The sequence below is a fragment of the Hylobates moloch genome, unplaced genomic scaffold (assembly GCF_009828535.3).
Source record: "Hylobates moloch isolate HMO894 unplaced genomic scaffold, HMol_V3 SCAFFOLD_10, whole genome shotgun sequence".
Lineage (NCBI taxonomy): Eukaryota > Metazoa > Chordata > Mammalia > Primates > Hylobatidae > Hylobates > Hylobates moloch.
In genome coordinates this window covers 101,197,873-101,221,097 of record NW_026652285.1, presented here as the reverse complement: position 1 = coordinate 101,221,097, position 23,225 = coordinate 101,197,873, and the positions used below count along the sequence as shown (strand labels likewise).

The 23,225-nt window shown below is 55.5% G+C and overlaps 1 protein-coding gene across 6 annotated transcripts; it reads left to right on the top strand.

Moving 5' to 3' along the window:
* The first annotated feature begins 38 nt into the window (after nucleotides 1-38).
* SH3GLB2 (SH3 domain containing GRB2 like, endophilin B2) lies at nucleotides 39-22,318 on the top strand. 6 transcript variants are annotated; one of them, XM_032165358.2, is made up of 12 exons: nucleotides 39-291; nucleotides 5,966-6,107; nucleotides 7,165-7,293; nucleotides 15,445-15,578; nucleotides 15,846-15,938; nucleotides 18,049-18,111; nucleotides 19,662-19,685; nucleotides 20,142-20,231; nucleotides 20,481-20,581; nucleotides 20,885-20,899; nucleotides 21,006-21,246; nucleotides 21,563-22,318. In XM_032165358.2, the coding sequence occupies exons 1-12, from the start codon at nucleotides 229-231 to the stop codon at nucleotides 21,668-21,670; spliced, it is 1,203 nt and encodes a 400-aa protein (XP_032021249.1). In that variant the 5' UTR covers nucleotides 39-228; the 3' UTR covers nucleotides 21,671-22,318. The 6 variants fall into 6 exon arrangements, with proteins under 6 accessions (XP_032021249.1, XP_032021253.1, XP_032021250.1 ...); XM_032165354.2 differs by lacking the exon at nucleotides 39-291 and adding an exon at nucleotides 680-821; XM_032165362.2 differs by lacking the exon at nucleotides 18,049-18,111 and having other exon boundaries at nucleotides 40-291.
* Nucleotides 22,319-23,225: the final 907 nt, after the last annotated feature.

The following is a 23,225-nucleotide window of genomic DNA, read 5'->3' as shown; positions in this document are numbered from 1 at the left end:
CGTCCCGCCCCGCCCCGGCACCGCCAGCTCCGCCCCCGCACCTCTAGCTCCGCCCCGCGGCCTCCGCGCCCCGCCCTGCGCGCTCGGGCTGGCTCCGCGGCTGCTGCGGGCGGGCGCGCGGAGGGCTGGTGCCCCGCAGCAGGTGGGCGGGGTGCGGTTGGCGGCGGCGGCTGGGCCAGGGGCTGCCGGCTGCGCTCGGGCCGTGCGCGGCGGCCGTGCGGGCGCGCCATGGACTTCAACATGAAGAAGCTGGCGTCGGACGCGGGCATCTTCTTCACCCGGGCCGTGCAGGTGAGGCCTGGCGTCGCGCCGTGCGCCGGGGGCCCGGATGTGCGGCGGGCGGGGAGCACCCTGCGGCAGACGCCTGGGGACGCGGGGAAGCCCTCCCGGGCCTCTGCCCCTGTCCCCGCCGCGGGCACACCTCTGCCCCCCTGAGCCATTGCTGACCGGAAGAGGGAAAGAGCCCGTGTGGCCCGAGCCGGGCCTTGGCCCTGCTGCCTGGGGCGAGGCACCGGTGACCACCCTTTGGGCCGGTTGGGTTACCCTGCTCCCCTGGCGCCTGCCCGGCTGAGGAGGGGAGGAGGCACCGGCTGGGTGCTACCTCCCTGCCCTTGTCCAGCAGTGACTGGCGCCCATCGGGGCATTTAGCGACCTGAGTCCCAGGCCCAGGGACTCATGCGTCCGCCACAACCCGTTCTCCGAGCCTCAGTCTCTGCACCTGTGCAATGGGCGGCTGGTGCCATGAGTCCCTCATGGCCATTTCACACGCTTGGATAGTCAGGCTGGAAGCCAGGAGCTGTTTCTTTTCTGCTCCACGGGAGGTCTGTTTCCTTCGTCCCTAGGCCTGGGGGATGGGGAGAGGGCTGGGGTCCGGCTGGGAAGCTGTCCAGGCCCACGATGCTGAGATTGGAAGAAGTCCTATCCGTTTAGGGGCAGAGAGAAACAGGCAACTCAACATCATGGGAAGACCTAGCGTCAGGTGTGGGTGGGTATGTGCCCTCCTGTGACCTTGGGGGAGGGGCCTTCACCTCACTGGGCCTCAGTTTCTCAGTCTGAAAAATGGGAGCAGTATTCCTGCCTCCCAGGACAGATTCAAGGATTCTGTGGGACTCTGCATATGTGTGCTCACCAAAGGCAAGCTCATTATTGGTGCCAACGTGGTTAATAGTGCACCTGTGCAGCATGTGACCTTGGACAAGTCACTTCTCTCAGAGCCCCGCCCTCCCCTTCTGTAAATCTGGTGTAACACCGTATTTATGGGATTCAGTGGGATTCCGCAGGCCCGGGGCTGGCCCATCCCAGGGTTCTGGGAGCAGGTCCTGTAGTCTTGTCATCGTTGTTGTTTCTGTTGAGTACAGTTTTCTCTCCCCATCCCCCCATCCCCCCCATCCCCCGCCCCCCCGCACTCCCCTCCCCAGGAGCCCAGACCCAGCCAGCAACCCGTTAGTCATGTTTACTAGAAAGTGCTGTGTCCCGTTGAGGATTAGCATCTCAGCGAGAATTCACTGCTTAATGTGTTCCAAGTCTGGTGGGCAGCCCCAGCCCTAGTGGAGATGCCAGGATCCCAGAGCCCCTCGGATTGGACGGCCCCAGTCCATCTGGGAGGGGGGAACCCACTCTGCTGTTGGTATGGCAACCACACTATCTCCCACATCTGGGAAGAACCTGATCTGCCAGTTCCCTGCTAGGGCTGGGGCCCTGCTGCCTGACCTGGCCAGGGCTGTCAGGACCTAGGCAGAGCAGGGCCTAGGTGTGGCTCCGCTTGGTGGGGGCTGCCCCACAGGGTCACTGTTACTGGAGTGGGAGCCAGCAGTCAGGCCCCAGCCTCGGGGTGGGAGGGAGGGAGCTGAGAGCTTTATAAATAGAGGCTTTCTCTGCTCTGCACGCCCACCCCACTGCTGCCATTTTCCCGGGAGCAGCCTCGGACTCCAGCACCAAACCCCTTCCCCTTGGCAGGACTGGGGCAGAGTGGCAGGCCAGGGGATAGAGAGGCCTGAAATGTGACCTGGCAGGAGAGGCCACAGAGGGGCTCTGCTTGAGACCTAGCTGGCCTGGATGGGAGACAGCCAGGAGGGATGGGAGAGGGGTTCTTTATGATCAATACATGTGATGGGCTCAGGAACCTCCCAATCCCTGCAGGTATGAGAAACAACTTTAAGAGCCTCCCCGATCCAGCAAGGAACAAGGCCTTGGCCCTGAGATGAGGATCCAGAGGGCAGGATCCCTTTTCTATGGGTCATTCTGGGATGGTCTCCTGCATGGAGGGCCCCTGAACTGTGCCCAGAAAGTAGGGAGGGGCTTGTGACGTTGGTCCAAGTGGCAGGAGCAGCCCAGATAAGGGCACCGAGGCAAGAAAACCTAAGGCAGATTTGGACAAGACGCCGGTGTGGGTGGGAGAGGGAAGGAGGAGTGATAGTACTAATACTATTAGTAGTAATTGCAGTAATAGTAATAGTAGTGGTAGAAGTAATACTTATAAAATCCAGAGAGGTGGCGGCATCGTCATCATGGAGCTAGGCAGGCTGCAGTAGACATGGGATGGATGCTCTCTAGTTTGGGAAAGCCTGGTAGAACTTCTCACCTGGGCAGATGTGGCCTGCAAGGGAGGGCGGGGTGGGGAGTGCTGCTCTCAACCTTGGTAAGGAGGGGAGGTGTTGAGGTGCACATTTAGGGTGATGCCCTTGGTACCATCAGGGTAGCTCCTGAGAGCTGAGGAGGGATGTGAGGGAGGCCTGCCTGCCTGCCTTCCTCCCTCCCTCCCTCCCTCCCTTTCTCCTTTCTTCCTATTTTTTTTTTTTTTTTTTTTTTTGAGACAGCGTCTCATCCTGTCACCCAGGCTGGAATGCAGTGGCACAATCTCGGCTCACTGCAACCTCCACCTTTCGGGTTCAAGTGATTCTCCTGCCTCAGCCTCCCGAGTAACTGGGATTATAGGCATCTGCCACCACTCCTGGCTAATTTTTTTTTGTGCATGTGCTTAATAGAGACAGGGTTTCACCACGTTGGCCAGGCTGATCTCAAACTCCTGTGCTCAAGTGATCCTCCTGCCTCGGCCTCCCGAAGTGCTGCTATTACAGGCATGAGCCACCGTGCCTGGCCTTTTTTTTTTTTTTTTGAGATGGAGTCACTCTGTCATGCAGGCTGGCGCAGTCTCAGCTCACTGCAGCCTCCACCTCCCTGGTTCAAGCAATTCTCCTGCCTCAGCCTCCCGAGTAGGTGGGATTACAGGTGCCCACCACCACGTCATGCTAATTCTTGTATTTTTAGTAGAGATGGGGTTTTACCATGTTAGCCAGGCTGGTCTTGAACTCCTGACCTCAAGTGATTCACCTGCCTTGGCCTCCCAAAGTGCTGGGATTATGGGCATGAGCCACCATGCCTGGCTTGCTTGCTGTCTTTCTTTCTTTTTTTTGAGACGGAGTCTCGCTCTGTCACCCAGGCTGGAGTGCAGTGGCGCGATCTCGGCTCACTGCAAGCTCCACCTCCCAGGTTCATGCCATTCTCCTGGCTCAGCCTCCCGAGTAGCTGGGACTACAGGCGCCTGCCACCACGCCCGGCTAATTTTTTGTGTTTTTAGTAGAGATGGGATTTCACCATGTTAGCCAGGATGGTCTTGATCTCCTGACCTCGTGATCCGCCTGCCTTGGCCTCCCAAAGTCTTTCTTTTTTTAAGGCAGTTTCTTGGGTCTGTCACCCAGGCTGGAGTGCAGTGACATGATCTTGGCTCATTGCAACCTCCACCTCCTGGGCTCCCACCTCAGCCCCTTGAGTAGCTGGGACTACAGGTGGGTGCCACCATGCCCAGCTAATTTTTTTTTTTTTTTTGAGACTGAGTCGCGCTCTGTGGCCCAGGCTGGAGTGTGGTGGTGCAATCTGGGCTCACTGCAAGCTCCACCTCCCGGGTTCACGCCATTCTCCTGCCTCAGCCTCCTGAGTTACTGGGCCTACACGCGCCCACCACCATGCCCGGCTAATTTTTTGTATTTTTAGTAGAGAAGGGGTTTCACCTTGCTAGCCAGGATGGTCTCAATCTCCTGACCTCGTGATCCGCCTGCCTTGGCCTCCCAAAGTGCTGGGATTATAGGCGTGAGCCACCACGCCTGGCCTTTTTTTTTTTTTTTTGTAGAGATGAGGTCTCACTATGTTGCCCAGGCTGGTCTTGAACTCCTGGGCTCAATCCTTCTGCCCACATCGGCCTTCCAAAGTGCTGGGATTATAAGCATGAGCCACTGCACCCAGCCAAAGTTTTTCATTAATGATGGTGATAATAATACTAGCTAACATTTATCAGCCCCATACTGTGTGCTGGCCAAATAGTCAATGAGCTAGATCCTGTTATCTGCATTCTCCAGGCAGGGGCTCTCAGGTCCAGAAGGGAGACTTTGCCTCTCTGAGCCTTGGTTTCCTCATTTGGGAAATGGGGTGAACACCACCCCCCACTCAAAGGACTGGGTGAGGTGACAGAGCCACAACGGGCCGAGGAAGTTGAGCCTCTGCTCTGGAACGTCTCATTTTGGGGAGTGAGAGGAGGAAGAGGAGGCAGAGCCAGCCGGGGTGGGGGAGGGAGGAGGAGGCCAGGAGCAGCTAGCTGGCCCAGGCAGGAGCTGAGGCCATACCCCTGGCAGCTGGGCCCTCCCAGCCCTGCAGGGAGAAACCCAAGCTCTGCTACATAATTGATGGCTGCTGAGCTCCTGGTGGCCGCCCAGCCTGCCACCCCCCACCGCAGCTGCAGCCGACTGCAGCCAGGGATGATTCATGGCTGACCAACTCCTGCATGGCCCTGCCCCTTGCTCAGCCTCAATGCCAGCATCTGTGAAATGGGAAACGGCCCTCCTTGTGTTAGAGGTTGATGAGGTCATGAGGAAACCCTTAGGACAGGGCTGGCCAGCAGTGTTTGTTGTTCCTTATCTTACTCCTGCAGGTCTTCACCCTGGCTGTGACCTTGGGCAAGCCCTTTCCCTTAGCTGGAGAAGGCCTTGGTGTCCCTGTTTGGAAAATGGACACGTGTTCCAGGGCCCTCTTAGATCAGAGGGGCCAGGACTTGGACCAGTTTCTGGTTGTTCCTAGGTATCCCCCGCGGCTTCTGCCAGCTTTGATGGGGATCCATGCGACATCCGGGCCCTGAGTGTGCCCAGCCGCTGGCTCTGATAGGCTGGCAGTGTTTCCGTCTACCCTACTAGGTGGCCAAAGCCAACTGTTTGGCCATCCTCCCTCCCTGCATTCCCCTTCCTTCCCAGACGTCTCTGCACCCATCAGCTCGTAGCACCAGTGCCTTACATGGGGCAGCAGCACTCTAGCAGACCCAGCCTTTATGTCTAACCCACATGTTTCCTCTTTCATCCTCATAACCTATGAGGGAGGTGCTGTTATTCCTTTTTCAGCTCAGGAAACCAATGTTCAGAGAGGCAGAGCCCCTTGCCCAAAGTCACACAGCTTGACAGTGGCAGAACTAAGACTTAAATCAGGTCCTTCTGAACCCCGACCCTGGGTTCTTCCCCTCCCTCCTCTGGCACCCTCTCCCTAGCAGCTCCCAGCTGCCCACGGAGCCCCCTGATAACCCCAGACCCTGCTCCCTGCCCCGTTTGTCCCGAGCACTTTCTACCAAGCCCTCTCCTTCAGAGTCAGCCTCAAAGGACCCTAGGGCTGGCCTCCCCAGGGTTCCTCACCGCACTAAGCTGTGTGCCAGATTGTGTATGAATGTGCATTTTTGTGGGGAGAGAGTGTAGCTTTCATTGGATTTCCAAAAGAAGCTGTGATTCGCACACTCTTGCCCAGCCACCTCGTTTCACAAAGGGGAAAACAGTGAGGCCCTGCCAGGTCACACAGTATCACCCTCGGGGCCAGTTCCTTGACCCTGGGGCCTGCCTGGGTTCCTGCTGGTGGGGAGGGGCAGTCCTCCCTTTCCCCACCACTCCCCTACCTCCTTCTGAGCCCTCCCCACTCCTTGGCCTTCCCCTCTGCGTAGTTCACGGAGGAGAAATTTGGCCAGGCTGAGAAGACTGAGCTTGATGCCCACTTTGAAAACCTTCTGGCCCGGGCAGACAGCACCAAGAACTGGACAGAGAAGATCTTGAGGCAGACAGAGGTGCTGCTGCAGCCCAACCCCAGTGAGTGTGTGTTGGTGGGCCCGGGGAGGCATGCAGTCGTGGGGCAGGGATACAGTAGGAGACCTGGCCCTGCTCTGGCACAGGTGGGGCGGGGCTGCAGCCAGGGTTTCAGCTAGACTCTTGGGCTCAAGGCTGTTGAAGAGGGACAGTTAAAAGAAAATGGGGGACTCTGTGTTGGGCTGCCAGACACTCCAGGGCAGTGGAAATACTGAGTTTTGCACAGAAGAGTTAAAGTGCCTGGAAGCTAAAACACACGTGGGAGAAGAGGCAGGACACACACCTGGTTGGTCACTCTTTTTTTTTTTTTTTTTTTTTTTTTGAGATGGAGTCTTGCTCTGTTGCCCATTCTGGAGTGCAATGGTGCAATATTGGCTCACTGCAACCCTTGCCTCCTGGGTTCAAGCAATTCTCCTGCCTCACTTCCTGAGTAGCTGGGACTACAGGCACATGCCACCACGCCCAGCTAATTTTTGTAGTTTTAGTAGAGAAGGGGTTTCACCATGTTGGCCAGGCTGGTCTTGAACTCCTGACCTCAAATGATCCACCCGCCTTGGCCTCCCAAAGTGCTGGGATTATAGGCAGGAGCCACCGTGTCCGGCCCAACCTGGTCACTTTCAAGAGGTCAGCAAGGCCCAGAGATGAAGGGACTGCCCGGAGCACACCCAGACAGGCCCCCAAGGTCAAGCAGAAGCAACCTGCAGGACTTCTGGGGAAAGGAGGGTGGCTCCAGGTCGTGCTGTGTGTCTGCCTGTAAATCTGCTCTGTGGCTCATTGAGGGGCCAGATAAGTTTTGGGTGCCAGGAGCAGAGAATTGTGCAAGCATGTATTATGTTCTGTAATCATATTAATAAGGGAGAAGTGGACGGGCTCTGGCTTCCTCCTCTGTATAGTGCTGGGTCAATCACAACAGTCTCAGGGTTGGGCATGAGCAAGAGAGTATTCTGGAAGTCAGCAGGCCAGGTGCACCTGTGGGCAGGGCCGGGTATGGGTCTGTTTCTGTTTCATTTTTGGGCTTGAACTAAGGAGCCCTGTGGCTTTGGCTGCTGTCTCCCCACAGGTGCCCGAGTGGAGGAGTTCCTGTATGAGAAGCTGGACAGGAAGGTCCCCTCAAGGGTCACCAACGGGGAGCTGCTGGCTCAGTACATGGCAGACGCGGCCAGTGAGCTGGGGCCGACCACCCCCTATGGTGAGCAGGCCTCACAGCCAGGGACTAGGGGTCATGGTCTCTAGCTCTGATTCTCCCTCCCTCCCTTCCTTTGTTTTTTTACTTAAAAAAAAACAATTATACAAATAATACCTGAATTCATTCTAAATGTAAAAACTCGATGCAGAAAAAAAGAGTAAAAAATGGAATCTTAACCAGTTTTGGTTTGTGTGTGTGTTTTTTTGTTTGTTTTTGTTTTTGTGTGTGTGTGTGTGTTTTTTTGTTTGTTTGTTTTTGTTTTTTTTTTTTTGAGATGGATTCTCGCTCTGTCACCCAGGCTGGAGTGCAGTGGCGCGATCTCGGCTCACTGCAAGCTCCACCTCCCGGGTTCCCGCCATTCTCCTGCCTCAGCCTCCCAAGTAGCTGGGACTACAGGCGCCCGCGACCATGCCTGGCTAATTCTTTTTGTATTTTTTAGTAGAGATGAGGTTTCACCGTGTAGCCAGGATGGTCTCAATCTCCTGACCTCGTGATCTGCCCGCCTATGCCTTGCAAAGCGCTGGGATTACAGGTGAGAGTCACCTGTGGTGAGCCACCGCACCTGGCCTATTTTTTTTTTTTTTTTTTTGGCCACAGTTTCACTCCATCACCCAGGCTGGAGTGTAGTGGCACGATCTCAGCTCACTGCAACCCCTGCCTCCCAGGTTCAAGTGATTCTCCTGCCTCAGCCTCCCGAGTAGCTGGGACTACAGGTGCCCGCCACCACACCCAGCTAATTTTTGTGTTTTTAGTAGAGGCAGGGTTTCACCATGTTGGCCAGGCTGTTCTCAAACTCCTGACCTCAAGTGATCCGCCTGCCTCAGCCTCCCGAAGTGCTGGGATTACAGGTGTGAGCCACCGCACCTGGCCTATAGTGTGAGATTTATTCTCACTATCCGTCATTATCATGTAACAGCCACCCCAAAAGAAAGAGGCTCCCAAGGCAGAATTATATTCTGCCTCTGCTCAAGTTTGCAGATTATAATATTTCATATCCTTTAGGCCAGTGGTTCTCAAATATTTTGGTCTCAGGATCCCATTACAAAAGTCTATTTTTTGGCCAGGAGCAGTGGTTCACACCTGATCTGGGAACCTGACTTTTTTTTTTTTTTTTTTTTGGAGATGGAGTTTTGCTCAATGGTGCAATCTCAGCTCACTGCAACCTCCGCCTCCCGGGTTCAAGCAATTCTCCTGCCTCAGCCTCCCAAGTAGCTGGGATTACATGTGCCCACCAGCACACCTGGCTAACTTTTTTGTATTTTTAGTAGAGACAGTGTTTTACCGTGTTGGCCAGGCTGGTTTCCAACTCCTGACCTCAAGTGATCTGCCCGCCATGGCCTCCCAAAGTGCTGGGATTACAGGCATGAGCCACCGCACCCGGCCGGAGCCTGACTTTTTAACTTGACATCATATTACAGGTATCTTCTCACTGAAGCATTTATAGAACCATGTCCATCTTTTTTTTCATTTTAAACTTTTATCCAAGTATAAGCTATATATTATAAAAGGTGTTTAAGTATATAATTCAATGATTTTTAGTAAATTGACAGAGTTGTACAAACATCTCCACAACCTTTTTCTTTTTTTTTTTTTGAGGCAGAGTCTCACTCTGTCTCCCAGGCTGGAGTGCAGTGGCACAATCTCAGCTCACTGCAACCACTGCCTCCTGGGTTCAAGCATCCCAGTCCTCCCTCAGCTACCCGAGGAGCTGGGATTACACGTGCCCACCACCACTCCCAGCTAATTTTTGTATTTTTAGCAGAGACCAGGTTTCACCATGTTATCCAGGCAGGTCTCGATCTCCTGACCTCTGGTGATCCACCCACCTCAGCCTCCCAAAGTGCTGGGATAACAGGCGTGTGGGCAACTGCGCCCAGCCAAACCTATTTATTTTTTATTTTCTTTTTTTTGAGACGGAGTCTCGCTCTGTCGCCCAGGCTGGAGTGCAGTGGCGCAATCTCGGCTCACTGCAGGCTCCACCTCCCGGGTTCACGCCATTCTCCTGCCTCAGCCTCTCCGAGTAGCTGGGACTACAGGCGCCCGCCACCACGCCCGGCTAATTTTTTGTATTTTTAGTAGAGACGGGGTTTCACCGTGGTCTCGATCTCCTGACCTCGTGATCTGCCTGCCTCGGCCTCCCAAAGTGCTGGGATTACAAGTGTGAGCCACCGTGCCCGGCCTTATTTTTTATTTTCTATTATCTTTTTTGAGACAGGATCTGGCTCTGTCCCCCAGGCTGGATTGCAGTGGTGCAATCTCAGCTCACTGCAACCTCTGCCTTCTGAGCTGAAGGCATCCTTCCGCCTCAGCCTCCTGATTAGCTGGGATTACAGGTGTCCACCACCATGCCCTTCTAATTTTTATATTTTTCTGTAGAGATGGGGATCTCGCTATGTTGCCCAGGCTGATCTCAAACTCCTAAGCTGAAGTGACCTCCCACCTTGGCCTCCCAAAGTGCTGGGATTACAGGAGTGTGCCACCGTGCCCGGCCCACAGTCTAATTTAAAGAACATTTCTATCACACCCCAAAAGTCCTTCATGTCTATTGTCAAGCCCCATTTTCACCTCCAGCCAGCCAACCACTAACGTGTTTTCGGTCCCTATAAGTTCATCTTTTCTGAACATTTTATATAAATGGAGTCATATGACATGTTGTTTCTTGCATTTAGCTGTTTTTACCTAACATAATTTTTTTTTTTTTTTTTTGAGACGGAGTCTTGCTCTGTCACCCAGGCTGGAGTGCAGTGGTGCAATCTCAACTCACTGCAAGCTCCACCTCCCGGGCTTATGCCATTCTCCTGCTTCAGCCTCCCGAGTAGCTGGACTACAGGCGCCCACCACCACACCCAACTAATTTTTTGTATTTTTAGTAGAGACGGGGTTTCACCGTGTTAGCCAGGATGGTCTCGACCTCCTGACCTCATGATCCACCCGCCTTGGCCTCCCAAAGTGCTGGGATTATAGGCGTGAGCCACCGTACCCAGCAGTTATTTTTTTATTTTTATTTTTTGAGACAGAGTTTTACTCTGTCACCCAGGCTGGAGTGCAGTGGTACAATCTCAGCTCACTGCAACCTCCATCTCCCAGGTTCAAGCAATTCTCCTGCCTTAGCCTCCTGAGTAGCTGGAATTACAGGCATCAGCCACTACGCCTGGCTAATTTTTTGGTTTTTCAGTAGAGATGGAGTTTCGCCATGTTGGCCAGGCAGGTCCCAAACTCCTGACCTCAAGCGACCCACCTACCTCGGCCTCCCAAGGTTCTAGGATTACAGGCATGGGCCACGGCACCAGCCTAGCATAATATTTTTGGGGTTCATTCTTGTAGCATATTTAGGGACATCATTCCTTTTCATTGCTAACAGTATTCTATTGCATGGATATACCACATTTTCTTTATCCTTTCACCATTTGATAGACATTTGGGTTCATTGTTTCTCTATGAATGTTTGCATGAGATCCTTTGTGGGAACATATGTTTTCACTTCTCCTAGTGAAATTCCACCTATGAGTGGAGTTGCTGGGTCATATGGTAAATTTATTTTTTATTTTTATTTATTTATTTATTTTTTTGAGACGGAGTTTCACTCTGTCGCCCAGGCTGGAGTGCAGTGGCACGATCTCGGCTCACTGCAACCTCCACCCTCCGGGTTCAAATGATTCTCCTTCCTCAGCCTCCTGAGCAGCTGGGACTACAGGCACATGCCACCACGCCCGGCTAATTTTTTGTATTTTTAGTAGACATGGGGTTTCGCCATCTTGGCCAGGCTGGTCTTGAACTCCTGACCTCGTGATCCACCCACCTCGGCCTCCCTAAGTGCTGGGATTACAGGCGTGAGCCACTGTGCCCGGCCTCAGGTAAATTTAACTTAACTCTTTTTTTTTTTTTTTTTTGAGACGGAATCTCTGTCACCCAGGCTGGAGTGCAGTGGCGCAATCTCGGCTCACTGCAACCTCCGCCTCCTGGGTTCAAGCGATTCTCCTGCCTCAGCCTCCCGAGTCGCTGGGATTACAGGCACCTACCACCATGCCCAGCTAATTTTTTGTATTTTTAGTAGAGACGGGGGTCTCACCATGTTGGCCAGGCTGGTCTTGAACTCCTGACCTCGTGATCCGCCCACCTTGGCCTCCCAAAGTGCTGTGATTACAGCTGTGAGCCACTGTGCCCAGCCAATTTAACTTAACTTTTTAAGAAGTTGCCAAACTGTTTTCCAAAGTAGCTGTATGATTTTTTTATTCCTGTCAGTAGTGTGTTGTTTCATTTTTAGATATTTGTGGATTTTCTGGGTTTTCTTCTATTGTTGATTTTAACTTAATTCCACTGCGATCAGAGAATGTATGAACATGTTTTGTATTTTTATTTTTATTTTAGCATTATTATTATTTTGAGATGGAGTCTCGCTCTGTCGCCCAGGCTGGAGTGCAATGGCGCCATCTGGGCTCACCGCAAGCTCCACTTCCCAGGTTCAAGGGATCCTCCCACCTCAGCCTGTCAGCCTTCTGAGTAGCTGGTATTATAGGCGTGCACCATTACACACCTATAATCATACCCGGCTAATTTTGTTTGTTTGTTTGAGACGGAGTCTTGCTCTGTCGCCCAGGCTGGAGTGCAGTGGCGTGATCTCGGCTCACTGCAACCTCCACCTCTCGTGTTTGCGCCATTCTCCTGCCTCAGCCTCCCAAGTAGCTGGGACTACAGGCGCCCACCACCATGCCAGGCAATTTTTTTTTTTTTTTAAGTGGAGACGGGGTTTCACCATGTGAGCCAGGATAGTCAATCTCCTGACCTCGTGATACACCCGCCTTGGCCTCCCAAAGTGCTGGGATTACAGGTGTGAGCCATCACGTCCGGCGTATTTTTTGTATTTTTAATAGAGACGGGGGTCTCACCATGTTGGCCAGGCTGGTCTCAAACTCCTGATCTCAAGTGATCCGCCTGCCTTAGCCTCCCAAAGTGCTGGGATTACAGGCATAAGCCAGCGCACCCAGCCTCATATTTTGTATTGTTTTAATCCTTTTAAATTTATTGAGACTTGTTTCATGACCTAGTATATGGTCTATCTGGGGAATGTCCTAGGTTCACTTGAGAAGACGTTATATTATGCTGTTGAGAGTGCAGTGCTGTACAGATGTCAGCGAGGCCACATCGGTTAATAGTGTTCAAGGCTTGTATGTCCTTGCTGATTTTGTCTTGTCCTATTCATTATCAAGAGTAGACTATTGAGGCTGGGCATGGTGGCTCACGCCTGTAATCCCACCACTTTGGGAGGTCAAGGTGGTTGATCACCTGAGGTCAGGAGTTCAAGACCAGCCTGGCCAACATGGTGAAACCCTGTCTCTACTAAAAATACAAAAAATTAGCTGGGCGTGCTGATGCGCATCTGTAGTCCCAGCTACTCGGGAGGCTGAGGCAGGAGAATCGCTGGAACCCCGGGAGGCGTAGGTTGCAGTGAGCCAAGAGCACGCCACCGCACTCCAGCCTGGGAGACAGAGCGAGACTCCATCTCAAAAAAAAAAAAAAAAAGCAGAGTATTGAAGTTTCCAACTATTACTGTTGAATTGTCTATTTCTCTTTGTCAGTGTTTGCCTTATGTATTTTGGAACTGTCTTAGGTCTGTATGTTTATATTTGTGCATCTTCCTGATGAATTGACTCTTTTATTATAAAATACTACTCTTTGTCGGCCGGGCGCGGTGGCTCAAGCCTGTAATCCCAGCACTTTGGGAGGCCGAGGCGGGCGGATCACGAGGTCATGAGATCGAGACCATCCTGGCTAACATGGTGAAACCCCGTCTCTACTAAAAATACAAAAAATTAGCCGGGTGTGTTGGCGGGCGCCTGTAGTCCCAGCTACTCGGGAGGCTGAGGCAGGAGAATGGCGTGAACCCGGGAGGCGGAGCTTGCAGTGAGCCGAGATCGCGCCACTGCACTCCAGCCTGGGGCACAGAGCAAGACTCCGTCTCAAAAAAAAAAAAAAAAAAAAATACTACTCTTTGTCTCTAGTACTATTTTGTCTTAAAGTCTATTTTGTCTGGTAGTACTATAGCCACGTTAACTCTCTCGTGGTTACTGCATACATTTGTTTTCAGCCCATTCATGTCTTTAAATTTAAAGTGTATCTTTGGATTTTTTTTTTTTTTTGTCACCCAGGCGGGAGTGCAGTGGCGCGATCTTGGCTCACTGCAACCTCCACCTCCCGGTTTCAAGTGATTATCCTGCCTCAGCCTCCTGAGTAGCTGGGATTACAGGTGCTCGCCACCATGCCCGGCTAATTTTTGTATTTTTAGTAGAGACAGGGTTTCACCAAGTTGGTCAGGCTGGTCCTGAACTCCTGACCTCATGATCCGCCCACCTCAGCCTTCCAAAGTGCTGGGATTACAGGTGTGAGCCTCCGCGCCTGGCTGTATCTTTTTTTTTATTTTTTTAAGACAGTCTTGCTCTTGTTGCCCAGGCTGGAGTGCAGTGATGTGACGTTGGCTCATTGCAACCTCCACCTCCTGGGTGCAAGCAATTCTCTTGCCTCAGTCTCCCAAGTAGCTGGAATTACAGATGCACACCACCACACCCAGCTAATTTTTGTATTTTTAGTAGAGACGAGGGTTTGCCATGTTGTCCAGGTTGGTCTCGAACTCCTGACCTCAAGTGACCCACCCACTTTGGCCTCCCAAAGTGCTAGAATTACAGGCATGAGCCACTGCGCCCGGCCTTGCCTTCACTTTTGAAGGATTGTTTTGCTATATATAGAATTCCTGGATGAACAGTTTTTTCTTTACTTTGAATATATCATCATACTGCTGTCTGGCTTCTATTGTTTCTAATGAGAAAACAAGTCATCTTATTGTAGCTCTCTTGTATGTGATGAATCAAACCATGTTTTTTCTTTTCTTTTTTTTAAAGACAGGATCTTGCTCTGTCACCCAGACTGGAGTGCAGTGGTGCAATCATAGCTTACTACTATAGCCTCAAACTCCTGGGTTCAAATGATCCTTCCGCCTGGGCCTCCCCAAGTATTGGGATTACAGGCGTGAGCCAGCGCGCCCAGCCTCTTATTGTTTCTTCAGATATTTTTTTTTTGAGACGGAGTCTCGCTCTGTCGCCCAGTCTGGAGTGCAGTGGCGCAATCTCGGCTCACTGCAAGCTCTGTCTCCCGGGTTCATGCCATTCTCCTGCCTCAGCCTCTCCGAGTAGCTGGGACTACAGGCGCCCGCCACCACGCCCGGCTAATTTTTTTTTGTATTTTTAGTAGAGACGGGGTTTCACCGTGGTCTCGATCTCCTGACCTCGTGATCCACCCGCCTCGGCCTCCCAAAGTGCTGGGATTACAAGCGTGAGCCACCGCGCCCGGCCTTCTTCAGATATTTTTTCTGCCTTATTTTCTCCTCCTTTTCTGGGACTCTTGTTACTCATATGTTGGTTCACTTGACAGTGCCCCATAGGTTCTGAGGCACTGCTCATTTTTCTTCTTATTATTTATTTATTTTTTATAAAGACGAGGTTTTGCCATGTTGCCCAGGCTGGTCTTGAACAGCTGGGCTCAAGCAGTCTGCCCACCTTGGTTTTCCAAAATGCTGAGATTACAGATGTGAGCCACAGCATCCAGCCCAGTAGTTTTTCTTGATTAAATGCTTTTCAGTTTGTTTTTTGCCTTGGTCAATTTGCAGAGTCCAGAAATGGATGTTTTTGACAATTGTGTCCAGTTTTCTTTCAATTTGTTTTATTTTCAAAGAGATAAGGCCTCCCTATGTTGCCCAGGGTGGTCTCAAACTGCTGAGCTCAAGTGATCCTCCCGTCTCGGCCTCCCAGAGTGCTAGGATTATAGGTGTGAGCCACCGCACCTGGCGTGGTGTCCAGTTTTATTGTTACTTTTTTTGGGAGGGGATTTGTTGAGCTCCTTTCTCTGACATTCTGGAAGTCTAACCCCCATCTTTATAATGGCTGCATTGTGTTTCATATTTTGGCTGTCCCATTGTTTATTTGTCAGTCCCCAGTTGATGGTGTAGTGTAGGTTGCTTCTACTTTTTCCCAGGCAAAGCATTCTGCACTGAGCACCCCGGCCCTCGCTCTTCAGCAAGCTCTTCCTGAGCCCTCTTCTGCTGCCTGTAGATCAGAGTAGCCTGAGCCTCACCTTCTTCCTCACCCTTCAACTCTGTTTTCTCAGGGAAGACACTGATCAAGGTGGCAGAAGCTGAAAAGCAGCTGGGAGCCGCAGAGAGGGATTTTATCCACACAGCCTCCATCAGCTTCCTCACACCCTTGCGCAACTTCCTGGAGGGGGACTGGAAGACCATCTCGGTGAGGGCCCTGGGACTATTCTGCTTCCTGGTAACTATGGCCGTTCCCTCCTCAGAGCCTTTGAGCACAGGCTCTCTTCCAGTGCTAGGGCTACAAAATTCCTGAGGCCTCCCCAGAGAGGGCTCCTTTGGACTGAGTGACCTCCTATCTCTGGGCCTCAGTTTGCCTGTCTTGACTTGATAGTCCCCGGCACCAATCTTGCCATGCATGGCTCAGGGTCTCCCAGGGCAGCCCAGGGTCTCACTGTCCCCATGCCCTGCCCTGTAGAAGGAGAGGCGGCTCCTCCAAAACCGGCGTCTGGACTTGGATGCCTGCAAAGCGAGGCTGAAGAAGGCCAAGGCTGCAGAAGCCAAAGCCACGGTAGGTGTCCCCGCACCCCGCTGGCCTCCTGGCCCAGGCTCTGGCTGGAGCCAAGGGGTGGTGGCATGAAGGGACCTGGTATTTGGCATGACCTCTGTCCCCTCTCCCTGGCTGGAGATGCCTGGCTGGGGGCTGCTGGGCTGAGCCTCTCTGTCTCTGCCCTCAAGGGAGCCTTGGTGGCCCCCGAGCTCTGGTTCCTGGGGAGACATTTATGGTGTGGGCAGACCAGCAGTGCCCCCAGCTGGGTGCACCACCCCTCCAGGCAGCTGGAGTCTCCTGCATGCCCTGCCCTGCCCTCCTAGATGCTCGGCTCTGTCCCCGGCTCTGCCCGGGCATGGCACCTTCTTACTAACTCTACTACTTGCTGCTTGAATGTCAGGCCCAGGGTCCCTGTGCTCAGGCGCCCCCACGATGGTGTGGAAAACCTGGGAGCTGGACCGCCCGCTTGCTCAGGGCCCTGTCTGGGGGGCCCCATGAGATTGGATAGGGCCTGGGCCATCTGGCGCCCCCTTCACTCCTAGCTCACTGAGGCCTGTTCAGCCTGGCTGGGTCAGTGGGATGCAGCCTGGGACAATGTGCCCAGGGCGAGGCCAGGATTGGAGGAGCTGGGCCCAAGGGTGAACACCCTCCTGGCACAAGAGGTTGCTCGGGGGTGCCGGGCCTAAAGGCTGCCTCACACCTTGCAGAGGGAACTCCCAGGCCCAGGGCCTGCTAGGGAGATGGCTACCTGTGGCTGCCAGGTGATTAGCCGAGGGAGGCCAGGCCTAGCCTGGGCTGACAGCTGCACATGCACCTTGCGTTCCCCTCCCATAGTGTGGCCCCAGAGCCAGCACTGCCCCTGGTGAGAACCGTCTCAGGTCACTCAAGTGTGTGGGGTCTAGATCAGAGGCAGGGGTGTAGCTGTTTCAATCTTGGGGTTGGCTAGGGTGACCCGTGCCTATTGGGATGACCTCTTGTAAGGCACCTGAACAGGACAGTCTCCCCCGTCACTCAGGGCCAGACAACGTCTCTGGAAGAACTCAGCCAGAACACACTCTCTCCATCAGCCAGGCCAGGGGAGCCTTTCCTTAGTCACTGCAGTGGTGTGACCTCTCCCTCACCTGGTGGGCCTGGACAACCTTACATCCTGGGGTTGGGCCAGGCCACCCTTTCTAGAGCTAGGACTCAGGCAGCCCCAGGAACAGCATTCCGGAGGACTCAAGCTCCACAGCTCTGTCCCCATAAGCACGCACACGTTAGGACTCTTCAGGAGGGCAGGCTGTGGTGCCTCCCTCTGCCCGACCGCCTGGTGTCCCCTCCCACTGGGGCCTGGGGGGCCTGCTCCTGCCTGCGCTGTGGACTCACTAACTCTTTGTTTTTGTTCCTTTCCGTCCTGCTTTGGGTAACTTGGCTCAGTGTGAGGGAGATGTGAGTATACCTGTCCCACGCGCTGTGCTGCTTCCGGTCTGCCCATCTTGCCCGTGGACCCACGGTGCCGTGGCCAGCCCACGTCCTTGGGGCATTTTGCAAGCAGCTGGTCTCCCCGCCAGAGCCTCTACTGTGCAGGGCCTCTGGTTTAGGGGGGATGCCAGGCGTTGGGGCCTGTGAGTCAGCTTTTTGCAAATGTTGGACGCCTGTCACTCTGTCTGCCCATGCATCCATCTGTCCACCCTCATTGTTGGGAGGGGCCTGGCCCTTGATGCAGGAGCGAGAGAGGTGGTGTGCGGATTCTGGGATGGAAAAAGCCATCCCAGGTGGGGGTGGGCTGTGTTTGCGGGACCCTGGGGCATCTGAGTGCCATTGGTCTAGGGAGGAGGGGGCTGTTGCCCCTTGGCAGAGGGGAGCCCAGCCTGTGACTTGCTCAGGCAGCCTCGGCCATCTCCTCACTGCATTTGCTCTCCTGGGCTCCAGTGCCTGCAGCCACTTGATCTTTGTCTGGACTCTCCAAGTCCCTAGGCCCCTCATCTCCAGGTGGTTGGAGTCGGGAGAAGGGGGTTTGTGTTGTGTTTGTATCCCCGTCCCTGGGGTCAGGCCTCCTGGCATCTCCTTGCGCAAGACTCTGGGGTAGCCTCCTGACCTCGACCCTGGCCCAGAGTGACCCCCTCCCCACATGAACTCTGTTCCCCGCCAGACGGTGCCTGACTTTCAGGAGACTAGACCTCGTAATTACATTCTCTCGGCCAGCGCCTCCGCGGTAAGCGCACCCCACCCCCACCCCACCCCTCGTCCTCCTCTCTCCCCACGTCCCACGCCACTGCCTCTGACTGCACAGGAGCTAGAAGCCAGCGGGTAAGGTGGGGGCACTGCCATGTGATCAGTTCAGTCCTGAGACACTGGGGAGGGGCAGCAGCCCCCACCTCTGTCCACAGCCTGGCCCCGGTGCCCTGTGGCCATGGAGCTGGACTTGTTTCCCTCTGCAAAACGCTGGAGCTGGCAGCAGGGCCAGCTGCACTGAGTAGTGTGGAGAACTCAGGGCAGCAGCTGTGCCATCCCCAGGGCCCCTCCACCTCCTGTTGTCTCTGAATGCCAGGCCCTGGGGAGGCCCTGAGGATAGAGGAGGAGGCCTGGCCGTGCCTTTCCGGAGCTCACAGACCCCTAAAGATAGGAGGCAGGGATGGCGGTGTAGGCCTGGAGAGCGCCTGGGGGGCGGGAGGGCCTGAGGCTCTGCTAAGGCCCAGAGGTCCTGGAGCAGGGCATGTCTGGTCCTGAGGAGGCTTAGGCAGGGCCCCCAGGGCCCCCCGGGGAGTCGGGGCAGGAGGTGGGGAGGACAGGATCGTGGAGGCTTTGCATGTCCTGGTGTCTGTTGGTTTTTAAGCTTTCTTGGGAAGTCTGGTGTTTCCTATGTAGTTTGGGGACTAGGCCACACCTCTCCCTCATGCTTGTCACCACTGCTGCACCTTGTCTGCCCACTTCTTTCCTTCCCACCCCTGGGGGTGGGACCCTCACCTCTCTCGTGAGCATGCTGCCTCATGTCTTTCGTGCCGTCGTTCTGTGGCTGGGTGACTGTCCCTCAGGCCGCCAACCCTAGTTGGCTCTCACAGCAACTTCCAGTGCTCCTGGACGGGGACTTCCTAAGCAGCACGGGGGCCACACGGGCGGGCCACGCACACTGGCCTGGGTCCGCATTCCCTATTTCAGGCTGTTGTCTCGGGTCAGATCTCCGGAAGCGGCAGGAGCGCTGGGTCTCCTGGTCGTGGCCAGGCAGCGTCTTTCTTCAGGGTCTGGATGCCACTTCCCGCCTCCTCCCTGTGCCCAGTGGAAGGAGAAACATCCTAGAGGGTGGAGACTGCCCTGTTTTTTTCTTTTGCCATTGAGTCCCAGTGTGACTCAGGCACGAGGCTGCCTTTCTCTGCCAGAGGACAGAAAGGTTCAGTGACTGGCCCAGGGTCACACAGTTCTGCCTCCCAGCCCTCCAGCCTGAGCCAACAGTCAGGACGGGGTGGGGACACTCGGTCTCTCTTGAGACCCCACTCAGAGTCTGGGGCTGACACTGTAGGAGAAATATAAGCAGGACTCCCGCTGGCTGCTCCCCTCCTGCATGAGGCATGTTAGAGGGACTGGGACCGCCAGCCCCCAGCTCCCATGCTGGGCCTCGGCCCAGTCTCAGCTCCTGTTTGGGAGGGTGGGGCAGAGGGGCAGGGGGGCAGAAGTTGAGTCTGGGAGCTGGGGCAGGGCACAGACTCTAGGGTCCAGCTGTCCTCCTCTCCCCTCCCCTGCTGGCCACGCCTGCTGCTGTCTCCACAGCTCTGGAATGATGAAGTGGACAAGGTAAGTTGGGGCCTGGGGGGCTGGGCTCGGGGAAGAAGGGGTGGTGGGGTGCAGGCACACTTGCTGCTGTGGGGTCTGATGTTTCTCACTCTGCCCCACACCCACTGGGGAGGGGTTACTGCTTTCCCTCCCTGGGCCTGTTTCCCCTCTGTGGGGAACTGTTTTCTCCACAGTACCCTGTAGCACACAGTAGGCCCTCAGGATGCACTTGCTGGGTGGATTTCTCCGACGGGTGATGGAGGGAGGGTCTGTCACTGCAGCTGCCTGTGGGGTCCTGAGTGGGGCTCTAGCTTCTCTGGGGTTGGGGCTTCAGGTATGAAGTCAGGCATAGACCCAGAAGGCTCTCTGTGTTCCCAGGGGAAAGGGACAGGCGGCTCCCAGGTAGGCTCCAGGGGAAGACTGCGGGGAAGCTGGTGGGTGGTGTGTGGGTGCTCATGGCTGCCCTGCCCTGCCCAGGCCGAGCAGGAGCTCCGCGTGGCCCAGACAGAGTTTGACCGGCAAGCAGAAGTGACCCGTCTCTTGCTGGAGGGAATCAGTAGCACTCATGTGAGTCCCCCTGCCCACCCTCACTAAAGCCCAACCCTCAGCAGGCACCAGGTGTGCCTGAACCACAAGGTCAGCAGGGCTGCCCCAGAATGGCCCTCACAGAGCAAGTCCCACCGGGGAGGGTGTGGGCGCAGGGGCAGGGCACCCTGGAATGCCGGAGCAAGGTCTGGTAGAGGACGGGGATGGGGACGGAATTTTTTGTTCTGAGGGCGGGAGGTTAGAATTCAGCCTCTGGCCTCTTCCCCACAGGTGAACCACCTGCGCTGCCTCCACGAGTTTGTCAAGTCTCAGACAACCTACTACGCACAGTGCTACCGCCACATGCTGGACTTGCAGAAGCAGCTGGGCAGGTGCGGGGCCAGCACTGCTGAGCCCACTGGGGCCCCCTGGCTCCCATACCCTGTCCGTGGGCAGCATGAGCTCCTCTGGGCAAGTCCTGTGACACAAAGCCGGGTTGGAGGGCTCTGCCGGAACCCACTCTGGGCCTGGGCACCTCATGTGCATGAGGGTGGAATGGCTGGCCTTACTGACGGCCGAGTTCCCTGGAGCCCCTGAGGGTTTCTAGGGAATGCCTGGGTGGGGAGGATGGCAGGGACCAGGGGGTGGGGCCATCTCACCCTTCCCTTGCTTTGCTTCTCCCTTTGTGCTGCCAGCTCCCAGGGTGCCATGTGAGTAGCCGGGGCTGGAGTGGGGCTCCTGGGGCTGGGGAGGGGAGTTTGCCTCTGGGGTCCCTTCTGGGACTCCCACCTGCTAAGATGTATCCCTCCTCTCCAGATTTCCAGGCACCTTCGTGGGCACCACAGAGCCCGCCTCCCCGCCCCTGAGCAGCACCTCACCCACCACTGCTGCGGCCACTATGCCTGTGGTGCCCTCTGTGGCCAGCCTGGCCCCTCCAGGGGAGGCCTCGCTCTGCCTGGAAGAGGTGGCCCCCCCTGCCAGTGGGACCCGCAAAGCTCGGGTGCTCTATGACTACGAGGCAGCCGACAGCAGTGAGCTGGCCCTGCTGGCTGATGAGGTGGGCCTGGTGCCACAAGGTGGGGCAGGAATGGGCTGGGTGAGGAGCAGCCTGGGCGCTGGGATCAGGCACATGGGGCCTGGAGGGGCCCTGTTGGGAAAGCGGGGACCAGCAGGTTAAAGAGGGCATCTCTAGCTCTGAGGAAGTGATTCCTGCTCTGCTGGGTCTCTATGGAGCAGGTGAGATGAGCGCCAGCCACTGAAGGTGTAGCACATGCCATGGGCCATGGGGAGGTGGCGGCTCTGTCCCCACTTAGTCCTGGGGCCAGTTCCACCCTTGGCCAGGCCATGACCATCCTCTACTGCCATCTCTGCAGCTCATCACTGTCTACAGCCTGCCTGGCATGGACCCTGACTGGCTCATTGGCGAGAGAGGCAACAAGAAGGGCAAGGTCCCTGTCACCTACTTGGAACTGCTCAGCTAGGCAGGCCCCCCCCATCCCCCCGCATTCTGGCCTGGGCAGGAGAGGATGGGCGCAGCCCTGCCACTTGTTTGTTGGTGACACAGCTGTTCAGAGTGGGGAGAAGAATTCACCCCATTCTGTCCCTGCCCCTAGTCACCTAGCTGTGAGGGTGCCTGAGGCTGAATGGCCCCACCCCTCCCCCAGCCCTGCTTCTGACCTGTGGCTCTGGAGCCCCTGCCCCTGCCTGCATCCCCGAGCACCCCACCCTCCCAGCTCCACTAAGGAGGGAGGGGCTGTCTGCAGCAGCTGCACTCAGCACCTAGGCCAGGGTGGGGCCGCCGCAGATGGGCTCAGGAAGCCCCAGGTGCACTCAGCGAGAGCCCTGCCTTTCGGTTGCCAAAAGCTGCATGGGGGGAATGCGGCAAGGCACACAGGGCTCTGGCAGCCCCTGGGGACTGGGCGCTGCCCCTGGGAGGGGAGAGCCTGGCCAGGGCTGGTGTTGGGCCCGGAGCAGCATCTTCCGGTGCTATCCTTCCCTCCCACCCCTCACAGCTCAAGCCAAGTCCGGCGGCCGCAGCCTCCACCTCTCCACACTCACTTTTTATCTGGTGTTTTTACTTCTGCCTGCATTTGCTCTCTAGCCAATAAACCCTCCTTGTGTGCGAGTCACCTGGGCTCCTGTCAGGGCCTGGCCCTGAGGGTGGGAAAGGGAAGGGTAGACTCACCCTCTGCCAGAGTGAGCAGGGGCCCTGCGGCTGCCCCGGCCCCCAGCTCTCTAAGTTGGGAAATGCAGCCCTCCCTGTCTTCCACGGGGCCTGTCCCTCTCAGAGGGCAGTGCTGTTCCTGGACATGAAGCCGCACAAGGAACGTTTTATTCCTAAGAAAAAGTTTCCTAAATTTGGATTGTGGAGCGGACTGTAGAATGCGCCTGACAGTTCAAGCTCAAGAAGTGGGTAGCGGTCAGTGCTGTCTGCAGGTCGGGCGTTTCACCTAGCACGTGCCCCTGTGCCATGGGTTGTCATGCCGTCCTCAGTGTCCATATTTCACAGATGAGATCAGCAAGACAGTCACCTCAAGGGACCACAATTGGCAAGCGGCCAAGCAGGGACTGAAGCCCAGGCAGCCTGATTCTAGAAACCCTAAGTGGTGGCTGTGTTTTAGATGGCTCCTAGCAGGACCTAGCATTCTGATTTCGGTTCTGAGAAGGCCAACAGCCAGTAGGCCCCACTGTTGGAGCTTCTGAAGAGGGGATCAGGGGATGACAGGGGCACGGGGCTATAAATAGGAAGGCACAGAGCTTCAAGAAAGGCTCACCCAGGGATGAGCTCAGCCCACTGGGCCAACGAAAGCAGGGCCAAGGACAGGACCAGCGCAGGCCAAGGAAGGGAATATCTGACAGCGCCCACCCAGCCTAACCCTCAGCCCAAGGACAGGAATGAGGAGATGCTGGTGAACTGGCCATCCATCAGTACCTGCCTTCCCCCGAGGCTGCAGCCCTACTCCCAGGCGCCTGGCCAGGAGAGTTTTCTAGGTTCTGAGAGCCAGGTTGTCATCCCTGGGCTTTGAAGTTAAACAT